At 46.9% G+C, this 24,218-nt stretch overlaps 1 protein-coding gene across 1 annotated transcript; it reads left to right on the top strand.

Moving 5' to 3' along the window:
- The first annotated feature begins 203 nt into the window (after positions 1-203).
- Nsun2 (NOP2/Sun RNA methyltransferase 2) lies at positions 204-24,015 on the top strand. The gene is made up of 19 exons (XM_042695235.1): positions 204-314; positions 386-543; positions 1,201-1,305; positions 3,341-3,446; positions 3,915-3,986; positions 4,596-4,680; positions 5,788-5,980; positions 7,944-8,018; positions 10,133-10,263; positions 12,911-12,984; positions 13,516-13,646; positions 13,965-14,061; positions 16,958-17,142; positions 17,410-17,502; positions 18,310-18,445; positions 19,031-19,111; positions 19,372-19,510; positions 21,566-21,605; positions 23,222-24,015. The coding sequence occupies exons 1-19, from the start codon at positions 219-221 to the stop codon at positions 23,499-23,501; spliced, it is 2,277 nt and encodes a 758-aa protein (XP_042551169.1). The 5' UTR covers positions 204-218; the 3' UTR covers positions 23,502-24,015.
- The last annotated feature ends 203 nt before the right edge of the window (positions 24,016-24,218 follow it).

Consider the following 24,218-nt stretch of genomic DNA (forward strand, 5'->3'; position numbering starts at 1 on the left):
CTCCTCTCAGTTATTATTTCCTTCTGTGGTGAGCCATGTTCTTTTCTGGGGTCCCGTCTTCCCGAAAGACGCGTTGTGGCGTTTTGGCACGTTTCTCGACGGCTTCTGCTCGGCCAGGCCGGTCCTCGCGGGGGCCTCGGGCCCCGGGCGGAAGTCCTGCGGGCGTCGCGGCCGTGGCGGGCCGCTTTCTGCGAGCAGCGTGCGCGGCCGCGTGGGGAATGGGGCGGCGGGCGCGGGGACGGCGGCAGCCGCAGCGGCGGCGGCCCGAGGACGCGGAGGACGGCGCCGAGGGCGGCGGGAAGCGCGGCGACGCGGTAGGCCGGGCGCGGTGGGGCGGCGGCGGCGCCGAGGCCTGCGCCGCGGGCTGACGCGCCTCTCCCCGCAGGGCTGGGAGGGCGGCTACCCCGAGATCGTCAAGGAGAACCAGCTGTTCGAGCACTACTACCGCGAGCTCGGGATCGTGCCCGACGGCGAGTGGGACCAGTTCATGACTGCGCTCCGCGAGCCGCTGCCGGCCACGCTGAGAATCACGGGCTACAAGAGGTGGGGGTCTGGCGCCGCGGCTTGGGCTTCTGGAAGCCTCGAGCGGGTTCGGGGCGTCCCAGGGGGGCCGGCGTAGTTGGCGGAGCCTTGCAGGTGGGAGGCCGGGATGGTGAGGTTGCGCACGCTCCCGGGGCCGGGGCGAGCCCAGCGGTCCCGCGACCCCCCCCCCCCCCACCGTAGCGAAGCGGTGCCAGCATCGGGTGTAAGTGAGGATGAGGCTGCCGGCGTAGTCGGGAACGAAGGAGTTAATGGTGCGTTTGCCTGATCCTTTAGTGACCGAGCTACGCGGGGTGCTCAGGTTTTCAAAGGGATCTTAGCGAAGGCAGTGTCCAAAGAACATTTCCTTTCACGTAGAGTTGGTTTGAATGAACTAAAACACGTCCAAGGCTCGGAATGGGGCTTTGTGGGTAGAGTGCTTGCCTAGCACCGCAGGAAGCCCTGGGTTCGATTCCTCAGTACCACATGAACAGAAAAAGCCAGAAGTGGCGCGATGGCTCAAGTGAAGAGTGCTAGCCTTGAGCAAAAGAATTGCTCAGGGAGAGTGCCCAGGCCCTGAGTTCAAGCCTCAGTCCTGGCAAAAAAAATTCGCAAACTTGGAGAAGATGCTGTGCATTGTATCTTTTTAGATCCTTGGGAAACTTGCTTATTTTTCAACAGCCATGCAAAAGAAATTCTTCATTGTTTGAAGAACAAGTATTTTAAGGAATTGGAGAATCTGGAGGTGGATGGTCAGAAAGTTGAAGTTCCACAGCCCTTAAGTTGGTAGGTACCATCATCCTTGATCATGTTGGCTTTTCTTTGGGATTTTAATATTTGTTCCTAGCAAGAGTTAGCCCTTTCTTTCCTTCCCTGTCCAGGGTATGTCCTCTAGCTTCTCTACTTTGTGAAGGTGAACCTTGGGTCCAGGCTTTATTAGGAAATGCCTGGAGCACAAACTGGAGGTGCCTAGCCCTGAATTAACTTGTAACAGTTGCTAATGTAAGTTGTTTTGGCTTCATATTTCAAAATAACTTTGAGTTATTGAAATATCTCATGAAAAAAAAGCAATCCTAAATATTTCTTACATGATGTGAACTGAACAAGTGCTTTCTGGCAGCTTTTGACAAGTGAATGGTTGTGTCTTTAATTTTTAGACAACTTTCAGTGATTATAAACTTTGTAACCATGAAGTATGTGGCTTTGCTTTTTCTTTCACCAGACATTGGATTTTCAGGGTCCATAACACAGTTGTCATGGCATATGCCTTTTGAATGAATGCTGAGTGTTCAATAAAATTAGAGTACTGGCGAGATCAAAGCCAGATACTGCACAAAATGCATTTCTGGGGTAGAAGAGTGAATGTGAAGCTTGGTGAGAGGCGAGGAGGGTGAAGGGAGAAAATATGTGTGTGCACACTCTCTCATGGGCTACATTGTTTGATTTTAAAAACTTGAAAGGACCATTGCAGTAAAATGAATTGATCATCAGGTTGCTGTTGGTGAGCCCTGTCCATCGTAGTGACATTAGTGGAAGAGGATGTCTTCAGCTGCTGTGGTTTGTATGCTCTTCCTGAGAGAAAGTGACCTTTATGAGACCCATTCTAAAACCTCTCTAGTGGCTAGTTAATTGGCTAATCTTCTGAGTTCCTGGTTTGAAAATATCACTAGTGGTGCTGATACTCAGGCATAGTTGGAGATAGACTGTCATTCAGTTTTACCTGGACTGGCTGCATTGCTCTTAACTGGGGACATTTACTCCTTAAGATTTATATCTGGAAGTATGGTAATAGGTTAGAGAAGGATGAGGACACCTAAGCCAGTAGGAGGTTTCCGTATGCTTCTGTAGGAAACAGATACTCCGTGGCACATCTTTCTAGGCATCTTTGGAACTTTTTCTTCCCCATACTGGGTTAACTCAGGGCCTCAGACTTGCTCAGTAAGCTCTCTGCTCTCAAGTTCAAGTTCTGCCCTGGTCCTCTCATCATTTTCTTCTGTTGGGCTCTTCAGATTGGTAATCAATCTTTTTTTTTTAAACTGTTCTCTTCAAGCTGTGGTTATACTCTTGTTTTGCTGAATCCTTTGTATTGGCTCATGTCTGTAATTCTAGCTACTCAAGTGTCAGAGATTGGGAAGAACTCAGTTCAAGGTCAGCCAAGAGAAAAGGTTCTTGAGATAGTATCTTAGCCAGAAAGAAGCTGAGTGTGGTGTGTTCCTGTTATTGGAGCTATGTGGGAAGCATAAATAGGATCAAAGCTAGGGGTTCAACAGGCATCAACTGTGATATTCTTACTAGAAAAATGACAAGCAAAAAAGAGCTTAGGGGTGTGGCTCAACTGGTGGAAGGTCTACCTGCCAAATGCCTGCCTAGTCTATGTTCAACAACTGCAGTATTGCTGTTAACAAAATCCCAGATATGCAAAGTATCAGGTATCTACTCTGTTCTTTTGATCTTTGTGCCATGTGGTACGTGAAGTAGATCATCCTAGTGATGTCTCTTCCACTGATGCCTCCACCATAGCAGGGAACAGAGACACTCTCCACTCTTTCCTCGCCATCATTTTGATTTTGTGGTAACATTAGGCATGTATTTTGTTCATTACTCCCAGCTTGCCTGGTTTTTACCGGCGTGGTCTGGTTAGAACATTACTCTAGGGCAGGGACATCAGTCAGTGTTGCTGACTACATTTGAGAGCAGTGTGGCTATGAACAAGAAGGGAATTAGGTGTCTCACTTGGCATGCAATCTGTAGAAGCAGTAAGTTATCAAAGGAGCACTTCAGTGTCTACAATCTGTGAGAGCTACACTTTCTTTTTGGTCAGGTATCCTGAAGAACTTGCCTGGCACACAAACTTAAGTCGGAAAATCTTGAGAAAGTCTCCACAGTTGGAAAAGTTTCATCAGTTCCTGGTCAGCGAGACTGAATCTGTAAGTAGGCATCTTTGGATTGTTCGTGTTCTTCAGGCTGTAGACAAGGCATGCATCATGTTAAGTCACTGGGAGTGATGGGTACATCACACTCAATGTTAAGACTCCTGTGAGTGTATGCACCAGCTTTCATTTCTGACTGCTCTGCTCTGGTGCTCCTTTACTGCCTAAGGTGTCTTAAGATAGCAGATTGCCTTTGAGACATGTTCATTTAGCCCTGTGCTTAGGAGGAATTGGACATGATATTTCAGTGTCCTGCGTGATTTTCTAACTAATGATTTAGGTTGTTCTTAATGGTTGCCTTTAGATAGCAACTGTTTACCCACTGTTGTAAAAATTAGATCTTTGTGATACTCTCAATCCTTTTGTTTTGTATAAAAACGTGATTATTTTTCTGTTGCATTTGTTATAATGCCTGAGATTGAAATTCTTCCCCACCCTCCTCATTGCTGCGTTTTCCCCCTTAAGGGGAACATCAGTCGTCAGGAAGCCGTCAGCATGATCCCGCCACTGCTGCTTGGTGTCCGGCCACATCATAAGGTAGTCGCTGGGAAGAAGGGGGGGGAGGGGGAATGGAGGAGTTCTACCAGTTCAGCGAAACGAAACCTTTTAATATAGTTAATTCTTGTTCCACTCTGTATTTTAGATTCTCTTTTATACTTTTGTCCCATTTAAATTTTGTAGTTCTCATAACTTTCCTCCTCCAGAGTTTTTCAATTTATTCATTATAGATTATTTGGCCAGATAACACTGAAAATCAGAGAGCTTGTTATATGAGGGCTGAGGGGCAGGTACTAGACCAGCACTCTGAATTTTCCAGATGGGTAAAGTGAAGCACACCTCGAGAGCTGACAAATGCTGACTGGAAGTGTCCTGCCTTTTAGCATCATTCACAGCCTTGTCTAATGTCAGTGTTCACTGATTTCTAGTGTCATTCTGTTCCCATCCCCTAGGCACCCTGATTCAGTAAGTTTTGGGGGTGGAGGTAGCTAGACATTTGACTTGTACAAGTCAAATGACATGTTACAGATTGACTCCATGCAGAAGTGTATGGTTAGGTCTTAGAATAGCAATCAAGATACTAGTATGGCTAAAAATTAAGTCTAGAATATTTATTTTTTTTAGCATCACTTGTTTCGTTTTGTCTAGATCTTAGATATGTGTGCAGCCCCTGGATCGAAGACCACACAGCTAATTGAAATGCTGCATGCAGACATGAACGTCCCCTTTCCAGGTATTGTTGGGTGGCTGTAGACAGGGAACAATCTTAACAATAGCATGGCTGTGACAGCCACAGGCTTTCTGTTTATTGAAGTTAGAGCCAGGTGTTTTTTGCCTGCTAGAACCAAGGGTTCTTGAGCACACACATTGACTACTTGGGGGAACTTTAGAATTATTTTTCTGGAAAATCAAATGGTAGGGTTTTTTCTTTTTCTTCCTTTTGTTTTGGTCATCTGTACTAAGAGATTTTACAGTTGGAGTTTCCAGCAAAAACAAGCAAGTTCTGGGCAGTGTTGGACACTTCTTGAAGCAGGAGGCGTGCCACTTCCCTTGCAGGTGCAAGGAGCCTGCAGAGAACGCTTTCCCACAGTTACTGCCGTTGCCCCTTATCGGGGGTTCTCCAAGAGAAAGATAACATCCCTGTGTTTGCTACCGCCTGCCTTGTTTCCTTTAAGCCAGTAGCCTTGCTTCTGTTAATGGCATACTTATTAGCTGAAGTGAGTTATTTTTTTTTTAAGTCATATATTCTTACATTATTCAAAGGTTATATTTTTCTTAATATGTTTATTCGATAATTTGAATTGTTGTCTCCAAAGTAGTCATGAGGAACCTCCACATGCCCACAGGGGCAGCTTCTCTCCTCTGCCTATGCTTATGTTTTGCATCCTGATTATAAATATTGCTGGGTATATTTGCCTTTTTGTTGGGGTGTGGGAAAAATCAGAAATGAGCAGAGGCAGTACCTATTAAAGTTCCTACTGGTTTTTAGTGTGGGGAGTGGGGAGTGAGCACCAGGGCCAGTAGGCAGAGCCCTCACATACTGGCAATACTGTAACACTTGTCAGGTGATTGTGGTGTTCGTTACCTGATCTCCTCGTTCACCTCTGTAACTAATAGTTGAGTCATGGGAAAGAAGTCATTTACAAAATAATCGGTACAAAATGATTAATGGTTCAGGACTTTTGGGGTGTTCAAATTCCTGACTCCCCTTGGGGACCACTTCCATTGTTGTACAAACCCTTGACCTCAGGTCTTAAGTTTGGTGGACTGCCTCTCATAATTTCAGGAAATTGTTCCACTTGTGCACATCACACCTGACACTACAATTTTATATTCCCAGAGGGATTTGTTATCGCTAATGATGTGGACAACAAGCGCTGCTATCTGCTCGTTCATCAGGCCAAAAGGTTAAGCAGTCCCTGCATCATGGTGGTAAACCATGACGCGTCCAGCATCCCTAGACTCACAGTGGATATGGACGGAAGGAAAGAGATTCTCTTCTATGATCGAATTTTATGTGATGTCCCTTGCAGGTATTTATATTGCTCAGAGGCCAGAAAGCCCCCAATCCACAAAGAAATTAATTGTAGACTGAAATTGAACCACACAGGACTACAGGACTAGAGCTGTGATTCTCATACCAGTGTAGAGAGAGATGTCGTGAGCCTGAACCCAGAGACGGACTTGGGCTGTTAGTGAGGCAGCACTGGTCCTAACAAAGGTAGAAGGAGCACAGGAGAAGTGCAGACTCATAAATGATCACTGTGTTACGTTTTAGAGTATTGCCTGGGACCATTTTGCATCTTTTCTTCCAATATGTGTGGGGGAAAATGTCATAGAGTAATGCATAATCAGATTGAACTTTTGTGCTAAATTTATTTAGTAACAAAAGAAATTTAGGAGTTAAGACTTTTGAGAAAGTATGTTCTGAGCTTCAATTTTTAAGCAGTAAATGATAGAAATTTAGAGTTTAGGTATAAAACGCACTCCGTAGCCCCTAGCATGACTAAATAACTCTCCAGCAAGGAAAGACTATTGGTGCAGACACGTGTGCCAAGGCATGCAGGCAGGCCCCAGGGTTAGCACCTGAGTGGCTGGATGTGTGGAGACCAGAGCTCAGAAATGGCCGCAGGTGCTGTCAGCACTGTTGTGAAGATTGCATTTTGTTTAGACCAGTGGCAGAGCTACTGGCAGAAATTGAACATTGCAGCTGGTACCACTGAGTAGCACTGAGTCAACATGACCCGAGAAATGCTGCTTAAAAATAAGTGTACACTTGAGTAAAAAACCTGAAATGAACCCCCTCCCCCTTGCAACATGGTAAGTAGAGTGTAACTCCATTCTGAGACAAATATTACTCATGTGCTAATTTTTTTTTAGGTTACAGATAGCTAATTTACCCTTAGGAAATGTTTTTCTCTAGGGTAGAAACACTTTATGTTCTTTTGATGAGAAATAAAACGTGTAGCTTATATTCTGAGAATAAAGCACTCTTAAGAGTGGTTAGTTGTAAGAAGCACCCTGGAGTTACAATGCACTTTCCACTCTACAAACCACCAGCATCCAGCCAGGGCTATAGGATATTCCTGTCCGGTGGACCCTCCCACTACAGCACATGTGACTGCACCAACAAGGGAAATGAAACTTGACAGAACGTCAGCCCTAGTTGGGTATGGACATCCTGTAATGTAAAAGATGCACGTGGGAGTAATGTCACGAAAATGTGAAAATAATTTTTGTTAGAGAATAATGAAAAGTCAGAAGTGTTTTTTACTATAGAAAAAAATTGGTAATGGAATGAAATTGCTTAATTGAATTTGTTGTCTTAAACCCTTTGATAAACTTATTGTTTATTCTGATTAAAGTGTCTATTGACTAACTCAGGTTTCTCATTAGCATATTCAAGGTACTCCTAGATCTACAAATGAGTTTGCTAGTATAGGTTGAGCGTTCTTAATCTGAACATGAAAGGGTTCCAGAGTCTGGAACTTTTTGAATTCTGGCGTGATGCCACAAGTAAAAAATTCGATCCTAAAGTCAGGGAATATGTATGACATACATACAAAATAGGCATTTCCTATTCAGTCTTGGATCTCCTCAGATTTCTGTCATATGCGTGCATACTAAAAAATATGAAGGAATGCAAAATCCTACGTACTGTGAATAAGGATACTGTTGATAGTTTACTCTTATTACTTCTGTTTCTCCAAAATAGAAGTAAATTTTTTTTTTACAACTGAATAGATTTCTGTTCAGATCCATTATTTCCCTTTTAAATTAAAAGTTAAAATAAGTATGATTTTAATAAAAATTATGTTTGTATGTCCTGAAAACTGAAATAGAAAGTTGGTTTGATGTTGATGAGGATTTAGATTGTTTTCTAATTGGTATTTATAGTAGTACTTGTAATGCAATTCACCTTGTGTGTGACAAGCCTATTAAACTTTGGTCATCTACCTGTGCAAAATTGCAAGTTGATAAATACTTTCTTCTCAGTGGAGATGGCACCATGAGAAAAAACATTGACGTTTGGAAGAAGTGGAGCACCCTAAACAGCCTGCAGCTGCATGGGTGAGTGACAGGATAGCTGGTTCTACCTGGAACACATAGGTTACAGCTGTGTGGCCGAGCATTCTACAGGTGCTTAGTCGCCAGTAAGTGTCTGGCTGACAGTTAATAACAGGCCCTTATAGTTTGCTTACATGTCCGAGCTTGTGTGCATTAATTCAGAAGGCCTTCCTAACGATTCCAGTGACTTTTGAAACATGCTTCCATGAAATGATCGTTACCTTCTTTAAGTTTTAACTTAGCTTTTTTTTAAGCTCTTTGTTTTTTGACCTTTTAATATACTTAAAATGGTTTTGTTTTTTTTTTCTTTTTGGTTATGGAGCTTGAACTTGAACTCAGGGCCTGGGCGGGGCACTGTTCCTGAGCTATATTGCTTAAGGCTTCTGCTCTACCACTTTGAGCCCCACAGTGCTACCTCTGGTTTTCTAGTAGTTAATTGGAGATAAGAGTTTCATAGACTTTCCTGCTTGGGCTGACTTTGAACAGCAATCCTCTGATCTCAGCTTCTTGAGTAGCTAGAATTATAGGCATAAGGCTTTTTGTTGTTGTTGATGAGGGGCCTGAATTCTGGACCTGGGTACTGTCCCTTAGCTCTTCAGCTCAAGGCTAGCACTCTACTTCTTGAGCCACAGCACCACTTCAGCTTTTTCTGTTTATGTGGTGCTGAGGAATCGAATCCAGGGCCTGCCTCATGCATGCAGAGCAAGCACTCTACCACTGAGCCACCTTCCCAGTCCTATATCGCTTTTTTCTGATAAGAAAAATACTCAAAATTTGGAAGATAATTAAAAATAGTAAAAAAAAAAAATCATTGAGATGATGTCTGTTAATGTTGGGTGTAATATGAGGTTTTTCCATGTAGGATATTCATTTTAATCTCCATTTGGAGCAGCTGAAATTATTCTGTCTGTAGAACTTTATATTCTTTTTTTCTTTAATATGAATTAGGTGTCTATGAATATAAACATTAGATATGAACATAAACATCTAATGTTTATGTTCATAGACATCTAATTCTGGCCATAGTTTTTCTTACTAAACTTTTCTTACTCTTCTGAAGTGAGGGCACAGGTTAAGATTTTTTTTTTAATTGTGAAATACAGTACAGAGGGGTTACAATTACATAAGCAAGGTAATGAGTACATTTTTGGGAGGGGGGGGGTTGGTCGTGAGGCTTGAACTCTGGGCTTGGGCACTGTCCCTGCGCTCTTCAGCTCAAGGTGAGCGCTCTACCACTTGAGCTACAGCACCACTTCCGGTTTTCTAGTGGTTTATTGGAGATAGGAGTCTCACAGTCTTTCCTGCCCGGGCTGGCTTTGAACTGTGATCCTCAGATCTCAGCCTCTGAGTAGTTAGGATTACAGGCGTGAGCCGCCAGCGCCCGGCATGAGTACATTTCTTATCAAGCATTATTGCCTCCTCTGTTTCCCATTACCGTCCCTTCCATCTCTTCCCCCACCCCCATCCCCGCACCAAAGTTGTAAGGTTCATTTTTCGACATAACATCCTGTACATCTCATTGTTGCAATGGGTCCACCTGTATAGAGGTTAAGTTTTACAATGTATAGACACAAATTTTCTGTAGAAAAACCATGTTTGTACAAATATGGAGGGTTTTTTGGTCTGTCGTGGGGCTTGCACTCTGGGCCTGGGCACTGTCCCCCAGCTCTACAGCTCAAGGCTAGCTTGAAGCACAGTGCCACTTCGGTCTTCTGGTGGTTAATTGGAGATAAGAGTGTCATGGATGTTCTTGCACTGGCTGACTTTGAACCGTGGTCCTCATATCTCAGCCTTCTGAGTAATTAGGATTAAAAAGCATGAGCTAACAGCACCCACCCAAAGATGGAAGTTTTTAATAGAGAAATTCCTGTAGTGAGTTGAACTTAACCAGGTTTGTGTTTTGCTTGTTGATGTACTGAAAAAGATTAACAGGACAGAATACATTCATGTAAATGGATGCTATTTAATGATACAGAACAGCTTGTATAACTATGCCTTACTTCACTTGCAACTTTGAAAGGTTTTTATTATAGCGTGTGTGACATCGTGGATCAGTATGTTACGCCTGTGTGCTCTGGGGATGTGTGCAGTCTGTGGTAACCTGGGGTCCCCCTTAGTCTACAGCTGCGGATTGCCACGCGTGGCGCGGAGCAGCTGGCAGAAGGGGGGAGGATGGTGTACTCCACGTGCTCGCTGAACCCCATCGAGGATGAAGCAGTCATAGCATCCTTGCTGGAGAAGAGCGAAGGTCAGTGTGCTGAGTTGTGTGCTCCTGCAGACCTTTTCCTGAACATTAGCGTGTGTGCTTTGCAGTCACAGCCTCTAAAATGAGAAGCCCTACTTAAAAACAGCCTCCTGCAGCGGGCCCACCATCGTATATTGAATTATTTGGCGTGTGGGGGCTTTAAGGTACAGTGTTTGTTAGTGATTGCAGGATATACAAAACAAAGTGTTTACCTCTTACTCGTTTGTTAAGTATACAGTTCAACAGAATTAGCTTGATTGATGTTGCTGTGCAACCACTGTACATTTCCAGAATTACTTTGCAAAATTGAAACTAGCTTATTAAAAAAAAGTCTCCCTGTGTCCTGAGAACCACCCTCTGTCCTGTCTCTGGGACTCTTAGGACTCTACGCAGGCGCGGTCATGTTCTGTGATGAGCCTGTTGTGGATCATTGTGTTGTAATTTGTCAGAGTTCAGAAGAAGCTGCTCATGGTGATACACAGCTATAAAGCTTTCTCTGGGAAGCAGAGGTGGGAGGTTCGCCATGGAAGCCAATCTGGGCAAGGGTGTGAGACCTTTTTGGAAAAAAACTAAAGCAAAAAGGGATAGCACCATGTCATGTCACCAGATGGTAGAACACCTGCTTAACAAATGCAAGGTTCTTTAAGTTCAAATCCCAATAGCACCAAAAATAAAAACCAAAAAGCCAAACCAAAGCAAATGAAGAAGAGAAGATGTAGTGTACATATATGGAAATGTCAAGACAAACCCCTATACTGTATTCATATGCAAAAAAAAATCTCAGTTGATTCATAGGCTCAAAACATAGTGAGTTTTGCTATGATACAGTAATATCAAAGTAAAGAGACAGGTATCCCTGGTTCTGGGTGGGGTTTTCTTGACCTGGAATGAGAGGCCAGGCCTGGTTGTGCATGACAGAAAGTTTATGGATGTTGTTTGTCACTGTGTTTCATCTCTTGTTGCCTGAGCACTCTGTGTCATTGTCCTTGTGTTTGATGCTTGTGGCTGGAACCAGAAGCCAGGCCCTGCCCAGGTAGGAAGGATTCTTCTCACAATAGGACTTGCCTTCATTTGTGGTTTGTGACCATTTGTGGTTGGCATTCTTTATTTTCTCTCACAGCTCTTGCAGTTCACTTCATGTCTACCCAGTTCCTCTTTCCTTACACTCGAGCTATTTTCCATTCACATTTCTTTTTCTTTTTTTTTTCTTTTGTTTTTTCATCAGTCATGGGACTTGAACTCTGGGCCTGGGTGCTGTCCCTGAGCTCTTCAGCTCAAGGCTAGCACTCTACCACTTGAGCCACAGCACTACTTCTGTTTTTCTGGTGGTTAATTGGAAATAAGAGTCTCACAGATAGATGTTCCTTCCAGCTTTGAACTGTGATCCTCAGATCTCAGCCTCCTGAGTAGGTAGGATTACAGGTATGAGCCACCAGCGCCCGACTCCATTCACAGTTCTTATTACAGAACTGTCCTCGCGCAGGACAAACCAGTCTTTGGAGTTGGGTAGTCAGGTTCTTGGCTTCAGCCTTTGAAGGACTATCCTAAACAGCAAGACTCCACCTGAGAGTGGAGGAATCCAAGTTCTGCTTAAGCTGTGTATCTTTTTGGCAATAGGAGGGAACGTTTCTAAAACAGTTGGGGAGGTGGGTGAGTGACCACAGTCTGGCACACAATGCGTCTGTGGAAAGGTCAAGTAAGCAAGAGCCTTGGGGAAGGGAAGCCCAGTGGGGCCAGGTTGCAGCGTTAGCAAGCATGAGGGGTGGGCAGCCACTGAACAGTTCCATGGCCCTGGCAGGTGCATCCACATCTTGTCTGACAACCCAGCTCTTTTCAGCGTGGCTTTTTGGTGGTCTTCCTCGCTGTCTGGATTGTTCCTCTGAGCATTTGTGATCTAACTGCTGGTTTTCTGCGTGAATGTTTGAGAATCTTTTTAGACTTCAGATTTTTAGGGTGTAACTGGCTTGATTTGTTCACATGATTCCTTGCAGCTAGCTGCTGGTATCACTTGCAGACCCTTTGGACAGTAATGTGTTCAAAACTGTGGTCACTGTGGTGTTTTTTTTTTTAATTTTTTAATTTTTATTTTTTGGTCACTATGTTTTAAAAGTGGATCTCTGTGTCCTGATGGGAAGTTTTAGCAGAACTTCCTAAAACTTAGTTTCAGTTTGGTTCTGGGTGCTTCTTTGATAAAAGGTCTGAAGACCCAAGTCATCTGACAATGTGTCTAGAACAAAGAGTTAGGCCATGTTCTCTGAATCAAGCTGCAGTGTCTCATGCCTGCTGTTGATCCTGCAGAGTAGCATCTGCTTGCATTCTTACTGGAGCTCTCTCGTACCTTTATTGAGCTCTGATTTACATAGCATCCCATTCATTTTCAGTTAAGTGTTCAGGTATGTGATTTTTAGAAACCACCAAGTTGAGTACTCTTCAGCCCAGATTTTAGACATTTTGTCCATCTCAAGAAGGTTCTTTGTTCCCATTAACATTCACTTCCTGTCCTACTGCGGCCTCAAGCTGCCGCTGACCCACTCTCCCAAACTCTCAGAGAGTTTGCCTTCTCTAACATCGCCTGGGAATGGAATCATACTGTGTGATCTTTTAGTGTCTGGTTTCTTCAACTTTTCCTCTTATTTATTTTTCTGTGTAGGTGCTCTGGAGCTTGCTGATGTATCTGGTGAACTGCCAGGACTGAAGTGGATGCCTGGAGTCACTCAGTGGAAGGTAATCCTGCTACAAAGACTCAGACTTAAATAGGCAAGAACAGCTTGAAAAGCCAAAGAGCCAAGAATAGTAGAAAGCATTGGTGTTTGGATAACAGGCATCAATACGTCATCAGGTTGTGCAACTCAGAATTCATTTGCAAATTATATTTAATGACAGATGGTATGATTCTACCTGCTTCCCTCTTAATGGGAAGTCATCTGGCCTTCATCCTTCTGTGGAAACCAGCTTTGGTGTTGGTCTCCCCATTAGCACTGTTCTGCTTTATTTTTTGTGGACTGGGATTCAAAAACAATTTGCTGTGTTAAACTGAGCAGTCTTGAGACTTTTTTAAATCAAAGAAAAGAAAGTGAGTGAAAAGCGTTCTTTATAGCTGCCGTCCTGGTTTTTGGAATGACAGTATTTGAACTAGGTTGTTTTTAAAGATTGCTTGCTGCTTTCTTTGCGATAACTTCCCGCCCCGCCTTTTGTATGCTTGGGGCATGCACTGCTCCTGGCGTGCTGAGTGGTGGTGGCTGTGCTCTTTTGCAGGTCATGACAAGAGATGGGCAGTGGTTTGCCGACTGGGATGAGGTCCCCCACAGTCGGCATACCCAAATCCGACCTACCATGTTCCCGCCAAAGGACCTGGAGAAGTTACAGGCCATGCACCTAGAGCGGTGGTCAGTTTGTGGGAACAGCGGGGCTTGGAGAAGGGGGGTGGCTGGTCCAGTGGCCATCCCATATGTGGGGCCCTCCATTCTAGCAGCTGAGATGCCCTCGCTGCCTGTTAGTGGCATAGTGTTTGTAAATGAAATTGGTTAGATCTTTGGAAACATGAATTTTAGGTTTTGTTAGTGTATATGAATTGTGTAGATGGGGTTCCATTTCTGTGGCGCATGCAATGTAATCCATTACATTTATCCTATTAACCCTTCTTATCTCTCCTTATCTCTTTTCTTAAGTGCTCTTATCTCTTTTCTTACCTTCTTTGTGTTCAGCCTTAGAATATTACCCCATCATCAGAATACTGGAGGGTTCTTTGTGGCAGTACTGGTCAAAAAATCTTCAATGCCATGGAATAAACGGCAACCAAAGGTAAGGCTTTTTTCCAAAATATAATAGAACTTTTGATGTTTTGTACATTTGAGACAGAAGTTAAACTTCAGTGGAAGATATACAGAAGAAATAAGGAGGGGCTTGGGGGTGAGAGGGGAGGGGTTGAGCCCGAGCACGGGGATCTCATCTAAATTTTAAGTTTCTCAAAAGCATGCCTTTTTCTCAGTGTTAGGGGAATGCATTCTGTCCACCTCTTAATCAGTCATTTGATAGCAGTGGAAAAGACATGAAAACTGCTGTGGGACAGGAGGTATGGCCCAAATGGTAGAGCCCTCACCTAGTGTGTACAAGGTCCCCAATCCAGTCTGTAGTGCCCCACTCTCCTGCAAAACTGCTCTTGAGACCAGGAGTGTGGAGCTACTATCTGTGCCATGTCCTCCTCTCTGCATGTCCTCTCAGCTGGCCACAGGCCATCAGGTCCCAGAAGGACCCATTCATAATGACTGCACACTGCCCACCGGTTCCCCTTGCTGGGGGCTACCACGTGCGGCCTCACAGCCCCACTTACGTATGCCTGTGTCTCCCCAACACTGTTACTGCATGAGTCTCCCTGTAGTGACAGTTGATGTCTTAGTCTCAGTGTGAAAAACGTATGTTTCTTGGAGAGTCGATGCTTGGAAATTAGGACACATGGCATTTGGCCTTAGAAAGGCAGGAGATGTTTCTTGAAGGCTTCAGCATCTTCTGGAGCAGGTGGTCCTGGTTAACCTTATGTCCTGCTCCCTGGTAATGGTGAAGACCCTTCACTTCCTGTTGAACTTCATGGTGTTTGCAGTAAGTTAGGTAGGGCCTCACTTTGCGTCTGCAACTCACACTTGGGAACTTTTTTGGTGGCACTAGGGTTTGAACTCTGAGCCCTGCTCTCTGGCTCTACCAGTTGAGACATGCCTTCAGCCCTTTGGCTGATAGAACCTTGCAGTTTTTGCCCAGGGCTGACCTCTGATAACTATCCTTGTGCCAATGCCTACCTTGCTGTTGCAGCGATAGGCACACACCACGTCAGGCTGGTTAGCTGAGATAGAGAGCCTTACTTTTTTCATTACCTGACTTTGAGTCATGATCCTCCCCAATTACACTCCCTCCCAAATAGCTGTGACTGTATGTACAACTTACATATGCCTGGTTCAGACTTCCAATCTAACTCGGGGTAGTTCCAACTCTTTGGAATGAAGCTGTGAGAGTGCTTAGCACCGTGCTCCTAATAGAAATAGAATATCAGCCATGTGCATAAACTGCAGTGCCCAGTGGCTTCAGTTAAAGAAGTGATGTTAGTTGTACTGTTACATTTAATGTAGTAAATGCATAATTTTGTTGATAATCAGTGTTAATGCTGTGTTTTGTGTGTGTGTGTGTGAGCGTGAGTGTATGTATGTGTGTGTAAGTGTATATGAGTGTGTGAGTGTATGTATGTGTGTGTGAGTGTGTATGTGTGTCTGTGTTCTAGGGCTTTAACTCAAGGCCTGGCTGCTGTCCCTGAACTTCTTGTTGAGGCTTCTTGCTCTCACCATTTGAGCCACAGTCCCACTCCTGCTGGGCTGGCTTTGAATTGTGACCTTGTCATCTCAGCCTCTTGAGTGGCTGTGAGTGTAGGTGTGAGCCAGTAGTGCCCAGCATTAGTACTATGTTTTAACAATAACCTGCCTTTCACTGCTTATATGATGTTTTGGTGCTGAAGTTGAATCCACTGCGCTCTCGTGTGCCAGTGGGCACACTCACCCAGCCTTGTCACACCTTAGTGTGCTTTTCACAGGATGTAATCTGACCTCTGCACTCGTGGCTTGTTCTGTGCTCGGAGTCCACAGCCAGCCGTGGCAGAGGGTTGGATTGGGCTCTGCAGGGCTCTCTATTGACTTGCACCTGATGCTACCTGGACATTTGGTCGCCTCCCTCCCTGTGTGGTTGGGTTGTAACTTCTGTTTGCCCTAGATGTGTTCTTAGCACAACACAGTGTGCTGTTGGTTGCTCAGCTGTTAAGTCCATTTTTTAGTTAGGCTGAGTTTTAGTTAGCTCTGTGCATGGGTATAGCCTGTGCTGCATGAGGTAGAAGCATGATTAGCTAGTTGAAATCAATGGGAGGCAGGTTAAACAACCAGCTAGAATTGAGGCCACACAGACCCACATGGATAGAATGTGCCTTTTATGTGGCTCCTGGCTATAAGGCTCATTTGAGCTGAAGAGGCTGGAATCAAAAGGAGGGTGCACTTTGTCTAGGATGGGGTGGGGGGGTGTTCTGGGAGGCAGCGTTGCCAGATGCTCTGCTCTTCCACTTTATGGGGAATTGTTCTGAGTTGAAACTTCAAACAAAGGCACTGATCTTGTAACCGATTTGAAAGGATGCATGGTTTTTAAAGTTGTGTGTTTTTGTTTTGCTAGAGATTGATCTCAGGGCCCTGCTGCATGGTAGGGAGGTTTTTAATATTAATAAAGCATTTTGAGTCAGTGTAAATTCTACACAAATGAAGCAGCTTATTCTTTCCTGGGCAAATCCTTGGGCCCCAGAGATATGTGGAACCATTCGCACCTCTCTCTTACCTTTCATCTCTCCTGTGCTTGGTTTTGGCTCCAGCCTGATCATGTGGGGCTGGTGTTGATAACTGTCTCCCATTGTCTCTTACACCACATTAAGCATTTTTAAATGAGAACAGGCACCGTATACCACTATCTACAGAGGACCATGTGTTCTGTTCTTTTCATGAGACTGCCCACAACTTCTGTTGTTGTAAAATCAAGTAGAGTTAAAGTGATACCCGTTGACAAAAACATTCTGTTGTGGTCTTACCCATTGTTAGAGGGACATATAGCTGACTTTGTGAATGTGGTGGTTTTGGTATTGGTTCAGCAGCAGAGAGTGCATTATTCCTTGCCCCTTTGCCAGGTGCAGGGCAGATCTGCAGAAACCAGAGAAACCTCACAGCCAAGCCCTGCACCTCCCACAGAGGAAAACCTCCCAGAGTCTGGTGAGCTGCAGAATCAGCCAGAGACTGGACCTGGGGACGCAGACATCAGCGAGACAGCTGTGAGCAGCTTAGAGAATGAGACCAAGAAAGATGGAGTGTGTGGGTAAGGCGATGGAGGGCCTCACAATCCCGGGAAATTAAATGGCCCCGGGCCTTTGCCACAGTGGTTTTGGGAAGGGTTGAGGATGTGGTACACGGGGAATAGCACAAAAGGTGGGCTGCTTGCTGTGTCCTGAGTGCGGGTGAGAAGGGTCCCTGTTGGCTTTATGTGCAAGGTCCCCGTAGAACCCGTCACACAGCACTGGGTGGGAAAGGATGTCTTTTGGGTATTGACTTCTAACCAGGTCTCTGTATTCTCATCCCATTTTAGTCCTCCTCCATCCAAGAAAATGAAGTTATTTGGATTTAAAGAGGATCCATTTGTATTTATTCCTGAAGATGATCCATTATTTCCACCTATTGAGTAAGGACTAATGCAGCCTCTCTGTTAAAATGGAGCGTAGAAAGAGAAATGTACGACTGTTTACATTTGACCGACAATTAGTTCTGTGCAACTTGCTTTTCCCTTTCTTCTTCCTATGCTTTGAACTCAGGGCCTTTTGCTAGACTACCATACTACTTGAGTCATATTTCCAGCTCTGCCTTTTTGCTGGTTATTTTTGAAATGGAATCTGTTGAACATTTCTGCTTGTAGGCTGTGAATCATGAGCCTTTAGATCTCAGCCTCCTGATTAGCCAGGATTATAGGTGTGAACTTGTGCAAAGCCTGTTTCTCTTTAACTGTGTTTTAGAGCTGGATGAAATCAAAAGGTTGTTTACTCCAACCTTTCACTTAAAATGAAAGAGGAAAAGAAGATGGAGCTAGAAAACTCTTAACTATAGAGGCCAGTGGCCAAGGCTGCCCTGTCTAGTTCTTACCCAGGAAATGAAGAGGAGGTCTGGGTAGGGTTGGCAACTCAGACAAGGATAGAGGAAATGGTTAGGGTAGTGTAAGTGTGCATGTAATCACAGTGGCTGCTCCACTGCTTTTTGGGTGGGTGGAGAGATGGTTTTGTTACTGCTTACATTTGTAAAAGTCTTGCGAGTGCTGTAGGTATCTGGTGTTTGAGGTCCTTGACCCTGGAGTCGCATGGAGAGAGAAGCTGTCTCATGGGTGGGGCGGGTCCAGGTGTAATGAATGCTGCAGAACACCTGCAGTTATAGATGGCGGCTCTGAAAGGGGCGGGCGAGGCGCGGCTTGTGAACTGAAACAGCATGCTTCCTTTTGCAGGAAGTTTTATGCTTTGGATCCTTCATTCCCAAGGATGAATCTGTTAACTCGAACTACAGAAGGGAAGAAGCGGCAGCTCTACATGGTTTCTAAGGAGCTGCGCAACGTGCTGCTCAACAACAGTGAGAAGATGAAGGTAGGCCCTGGCTCGGCTGTGGGCGCCCGTGAGCTGTTGTGCCGCCTGGGGCTGTTCCGCTTCTCTGGGCCTGCCCAGCCAGGGTGGTGGCAGGCCTGCTCTCCCTTGGGCCCTGTGCTCTGTCCTTTCAGACATTGTCTGTACACTTATGCTGTCCAGCCCTTTTCATTCCCTTCCCTCCTTGGCGCACTTAGCGTTTTCCCTCACCCGCACGGCGCCAAGCCTGCCCTGAGGGTCTGCGTGTCAGGTATGTTTGCGTGACAGTACTGAGGTCTGAACCCCTTGTTCCCTCTCCCCTTTCCAGGGTTGTCAGGGCCACGTGACATGGTGGGTGATAGCGTCTGCTGACCTGTTGTATTTTTGAAGTATTGGGTCTATCACTTCTCTTCTGGTCGTGTCTGGTGCCAGGAGGATGTGCCCGCAGTTTGCACCTGGCGGTCAGGCCCTGCAGTGCGGTGGCCTTTCTCTTTTCTCTCCCTGCTGTCGCTGTGCCATCCAGCCTAGCTTGCCCCCTTTCAGTACCAGCGGAGCTTGTTCTGGTGGTTCTCCAGACTTCGTGTGTTTCATCTTGTTTTCCTCTTGCAGGTTATTAACACGGGGATAAAGGTGTGGTGTCGAAATAACAGTGGTGAAGAGTTTGACTGTGCCTTCCGGTTGGCACAGGAGGTAATTTGGGAAGACTTGAGGCGCTCAAGTGTGGGTTAGTAGGAAGCAGTGGCGAGTGCAATGGGGCTCTCCATCCAGCTCGCAGCCTGCAGGCTGCTGCAGCTGTGGGATCCGTGCAGGCTATTGAGCTCCTGTGGGTGTGGCTCTGGGCGGGAGGGCGGGCTGTGGTGAGGGCCCCCCACAAGGAGAGCCAGGTCTGGGCAGGAGGGGATGCTTTGCTTGTCAGGGATGAAATCACAGTGATCTTCCTGTGCTCACAGGGAATATATACATTGTATCCATTCATTAATTCGAGAATTATAACTATATCAATGGAAGATGTCAAGATATTGTTGACCCAGGAAAACCCTTTTTTTAGAAAACTTAGCAGTGAGACCTACAGTCAAGCCAAGGACCTAAGTAAGTAGTTGAACTGTATAAAGGCATAACCTGGTGTGGGTGTGTTTTCTTTTGGAGGTGTTTTTCTGACCCACATATTTCATTGCTATTAGCTGTTCCATACCTGTGCATTCCACATTCTTAGATCCAGCCAAGCATGAATTTGAAATGTTCAAGGAAAGAATGATTGTCAGTACTCTCAAAAGTACAGTGTAACCACAGTTCACGTGGTAATCTAGAGGTGAGGATGAGCTCCAGGTCAGTGCTGTGCTGTCCTATATGGAGAGCATGCACATCCTCGAACCTGTGCCGCAGTGTGTACCAAGGGGCAGTTGCATGGTGTATCATTCACACAGCCAGTTACACCAGAGGGGCTCTGTAGCCAACTCCTGGAATGCGGGGAGGATTAAAGGCCTCGTTGAAGGCTTCCTCTGCGATGCTGGCTCAGAAGCCTCTGGTGCCACCCAGCATCCCTGTGTCTAGGTAACAGGTAGCCCCGGTGGAGACAGGTCTCAGGAACTCAGTCTCAGCTGTGGAGGGCACAGGAGACCAACTCACAAGGGAGGATTCACTTGAGCTTTTGGCCAGCTTTGTTAGAGTGGTGGACAGACACCCTTCCACCAGATGTTCTGGTCACCAGTTGAAATGCGAGGGTGTGTCATTGGTTTTATGTGTCATAAGTTTAGTCATTAGGACTCTGGTGACAGTTTTACCCTTAATATATAAATAATCTTGCTGAGCTGTTGTAGTTTGTCTTTTGTTTTCGTTCATGTTCATTTTTACAGTTGGTTATTGCGTGTGTCTAGCTCATTTTGGTGGAAGCTGCACAATCAGACCTTTCCAGTCTAGTCCTTTCTCTTACTCTGGTAGCCACAACCTGCAGAGTGCAAAAAACCAAACCCTCTTTTGAGTCTAGCATCTCCTTGTGCAAGAACCACCATTGAAAGGAGAGATTAGTTTGAAGGATAAGGAGCTATGTATACTTGTATTTTTATTAAATCTTGCATTAGGGATTACATTGAGGGCTGGGAAGGTGGCTCAGTGGTAGAGCACTTGCCTTGCATGCCTGAGGCCCTGGGTTTGATTCCTCAGCACCACATAAGCAAAAAGAAAAAAAAAGCCGGAAGTGGCACTGTGGCTCAAGTGGTAGAGTGCTAGCCTTGAGCTGAAGAGCTGAGGGACAGTGACCAGTCCCAGGCCCAGAGTTCAGACCCCACAACCGGACCCAAAAAAAAAAAAGAAAAGGGATCACATTGATAACTTTTTTTTTTTTTTTTTTTGCCAGTCCTGGGACTTGAACTAAGGGCTTGGGCGCTGTCCCTGAGCCTCTTTGTGCTCAAATCTAGTATTCTACCACTTGAGCCACCGCACCATTCCTGGCTTTTTCTGAATAGTTTATTGGAGATGAGAGCCTCATGGACTTCTGCCCAGGCTGGCTTAAACCGCGATCCTCAGATCTCTTCCTCCCGAGTAGCTAGGTTTACAGGTGTGAGCCACTTTTTGATAACTATTACTTATCATTTTATATCTGTCTGGCAGCTGGAGGCTTAGTTTATTTCATGTTGAATTTGGAGGATTGTCCAGTGGTTTTATCCCTGGCCTCCTCCTAAGCGGTCTGGTTAACAGCCCTGAGTTGTGGTAGGTTGTCCATGGCGTTTGCCTCAGGCCTCTGCCCGGAGATGTTGCTCATCCCTTGGGCTCACTTCCTGTTTGGATCCCTGACCTAAAACAAGACATTCATGGGGCTGGGAAGGTGGCTCAGTGGTAGAACACTTGCCTTGCATGCATGAGGCCCTGGGTTCGATTCCTCAGCACCACATAAGCAAAAAAAGAAAAAAGCCGGAAGTGGCGCTATGGCTCAAGTGGTAGAGTGCTAGCCTTGAGCTGAAGAGCTGAGGGACAGCGCCCAGGCCCAGAGTTCAGGCCCCACGACCGGACCTTCTCCCCCCCCCCCCCAAAAAAAACAAAAACAAAAACCCAAGCCATTCGTTCTCTTTATTGAAAACAGCTCATCCTGTGCCCAGCCCTTGTGTCCATTAGTTGAAATACTTGACAGATTGTCCCTTTCTCTTCCAGCCAAAGGAAGTGTCGTGCTGAAATATGAGCCGGATTCTGCGTAAGTTGTCCACCCTTGCTAATTTTCTGTGTTGTGTCCTGTCCTTGTGGGTGAGCAGATTGTTGGTGCTGGAAACCTTCCTGACCCATCAGAGCCTCTGAAGAATGGTGCCCTAAAACTAGGCTTGTGAAAAGTCCACACCTAACCTATCGTTGTATATCATTATAAAAATAGTTTTTGTAGCGCAGCCAGTTCAGGCAGATGGGTTTGTGTTTGCGCAGAATAAAACGTACAGCTTTTCTTTGTGATGCAGTTTTGGACAGTATGGAGCAGTCGCCTGACAGGAGGTTCATGGTGAACTCCGCCACTGATTCAGTTGATGTGCCTGTGATCTCTTCCACATCGAGTGGTGAGCCAGGGCAGGGCTGAGGAAGCAGAAGCCGAGTACTGGAGCTCAAAGCCGCAGTGGCCATGGCCCACTGTTCTGTTGTTCACAAGTATTGCTTGGGTCACATGGAAGGATTTAATGGAAGAGGCAGTACTTGGCATATTGGCAACCAGGACCAAGTCAGGTCGCTTTCCTGGAGCTCCTCAGCTAGCCAGTGGCAGCATCAGGCCTCAGCTCTAGCAGCCCAATTGCCTCCTCGTAGAGTAAAAAGTACCATTTGTGGGCTGGGAAGGTGGCTCAGTGGTAGAGTGCGTGCCTTGCATGCGTGAGGCTCTGGGTTCGATTCCTCAGCACCACATAAGCAGAAAAAGCTGGAAGTGGCGCTGTGGCTCAAGTGGTAGAGCGCTTGCCTTGAGCTGAAGAGCTGAGGGACAGCGCCCAGGCCCAGTTTGCACCACAACCGACCAAAAAAAAAAGTCATTTGTGAAAGGGGAAGTGCAGTGGAGGCTAGACTGAGCTGGGCCTGGGAGCCCGCCAGTGCCAGGAGTTTGTGTTAGAGCAGAGATCCGCAGGGGAGAGGACACGGGCGCTGCAGCCGGCATCGAGCCTGAGCGTGCACTGTGGGATCTGGAGGGCTGGGGTGGAGAACGGTGAAGAGGCCCGCGGGGAGGTGGGGCAGCCGCCAGAGGCTGGACGTTGGTAGTGCCACGCAGATGCCCCGGTGGGCTGTGTGGGGGTGGGCCGTGTGAACTCCTGCCGATGGGTTGTGGGAGTGGAGCTGAGCTGCCGTTGTTCCCTGGATTAGGAATTGAAACGCCCGGAGTGGGCCGGGCTCGGCAGCTGGATGGAGGTGTCAGCCCCCACGGCCAGCCCCTGGGCGTGGATGACTCCGCAGTGGAGGTGGGAACGGGGTTTTCGCGCGTTTGCCTGTAGGAGTGGGAAGTCAGTAAAGACTGCAGGAGCCCAGGGACCGGGCCGGGTCCTAAGGTGGGCCCGGAGACACGCTACCGCGCAGGCCGGGGCGAGCGGCCCCCTCCACGGAGCCACGGCCTTCCCGTGACACCCTTGGTGAGGACACCGGAAGAAGTGGCCTTGTTCAGGGGACACGGTGTCCCAGGTTAGGACACAAGTGTGGAATAGCAGCACTGCTGTGTACGGTGTGCAGGTGTGGAGTCGCACACACTAATGCTAGGATCCCCCAGTAGTTTGGGGGTCGTGAGCGTGCCTGTCAGCCGTCTGCAGACAGCAGTGAGCGCGCTCCCCGCTCACCTACTTGTCTTGTTTGCAGGAGTCCAGACGCCCTTCAGTGCCCCATCGTGCTGTGCGGCTGGCGGGGAAAAGCCTCCATTCGGACTTTCGTGCCCAAGAACGAGCGGCTGCATTACCTGCGGATGATGGGGCTGGAGGTGCTGGGAGAGAAGAAGAAGGAGGGGCTCATTCTCACCGGGGAGAACGCGGCCGAGCCTGTGCAGACAGGGGCCCAGGAGTGCGCCGAGCCCCAAGCAGAGGCTGACGCCCCGGACAGCACCCCAGGCGGTGACTCAGCCGCAGCCGAGCCTCCCCGGTGAGGACTGGCGTGCCGAGCCCGCCGCTTCCCTTGGTGTTGGAAACCGAGTCCAGAGCCACCTCTGACTGTAAAGCGTACTTCTAAAGCCTGCAGGCGGGTGTGCGGGGAGGAGCTGTACGGCTCTTACCATGCTGATGACAGAGGAAGATTTGTGACATCTGGAGTGGGGCTGGGTCCCGTGGCCCTTTGGGGGCAGAAAGCTGCCCTGCAGGGTTCGGGTCCCTGTGTCTGTGTTGTCTTCAAGATGACCGCTGTGGGGGGGCGTTCCCAGCTCCTGGTGCCGGGGCGCCGCTGTCACCGTCACGATGCTGTCGAGTGGCTCGCTAGCCGTGCACCGTGCGTCTGGGGCCTCGGGTGACTTTGTGCCTTTTGTAATGGAGGGTGGAGTAAACTTCCTTGGGTTGCACTCTGTCGGGAACTGTGATGCAGGCCGTGGAAGCTCTGTGCTTTTCTTCAGGGGTGCTCCTGACTGGAGTGGCCATCCTTGGGTGTCTCAATAAAGCGTTGTTAATGATTGGGTGTCTCATTTGGTTCTAGGAAGCAGAAAGACTGAACAGAAGTGGCAAGATGGAAGCCATGCGTGTCTTTGCTGGAACAAGGGCCTGTCACTAGGGGCTGCTGGCCTTGTCCCTCAGAGTGGGGTGGTGGTGTCCCAGGCGGGCAGGGCAGAAGTGGAGCTGGGCAGCCCTGGCCCTGGACCTTCTGGATTCGGTCTGCC

The sequence above is a fragment of the Dipodomys spectabilis genome, unplaced genomic scaffold (assembly GCF_019054845.1).
Source record: "Dipodomys spectabilis isolate Male_0828 unplaced genomic scaffold, ASM1905484v1 ptg000179l, whole genome shotgun sequence".
NCBI classification, from domain to species: domain Eukaryota; kingdom Metazoa; phylum Chordata; class Mammalia; order Rodentia; family Heteromyidae; genus Dipodomys; species Dipodomys spectabilis.

Bases quoted from the DNA above. Each gene is read 5' to 3' on its own strand.
- Nsun2 (XM_042695235.1), top strand. From the start codon at position 219: ATGGGGCGGCGGGCGCGGGGACGGCGGCAGCCGCAGCGGCGGCGGCCC. The intron at 3,447-3,914 runs GTAAGTAGGCAT...TTCCCCCTTAAG, and splicing joins TGGTCAGCGAGACTGAATCT to GGGAACATCAGTCGTCAGGA. The intron at 17,143-17,409 runs GTAAGGCGATGG...ATCCCATTTTAG, and splicing joins AAGAAAGATGGAGTGTGTGG to TCCTCCTCCATCCAAGAAAA.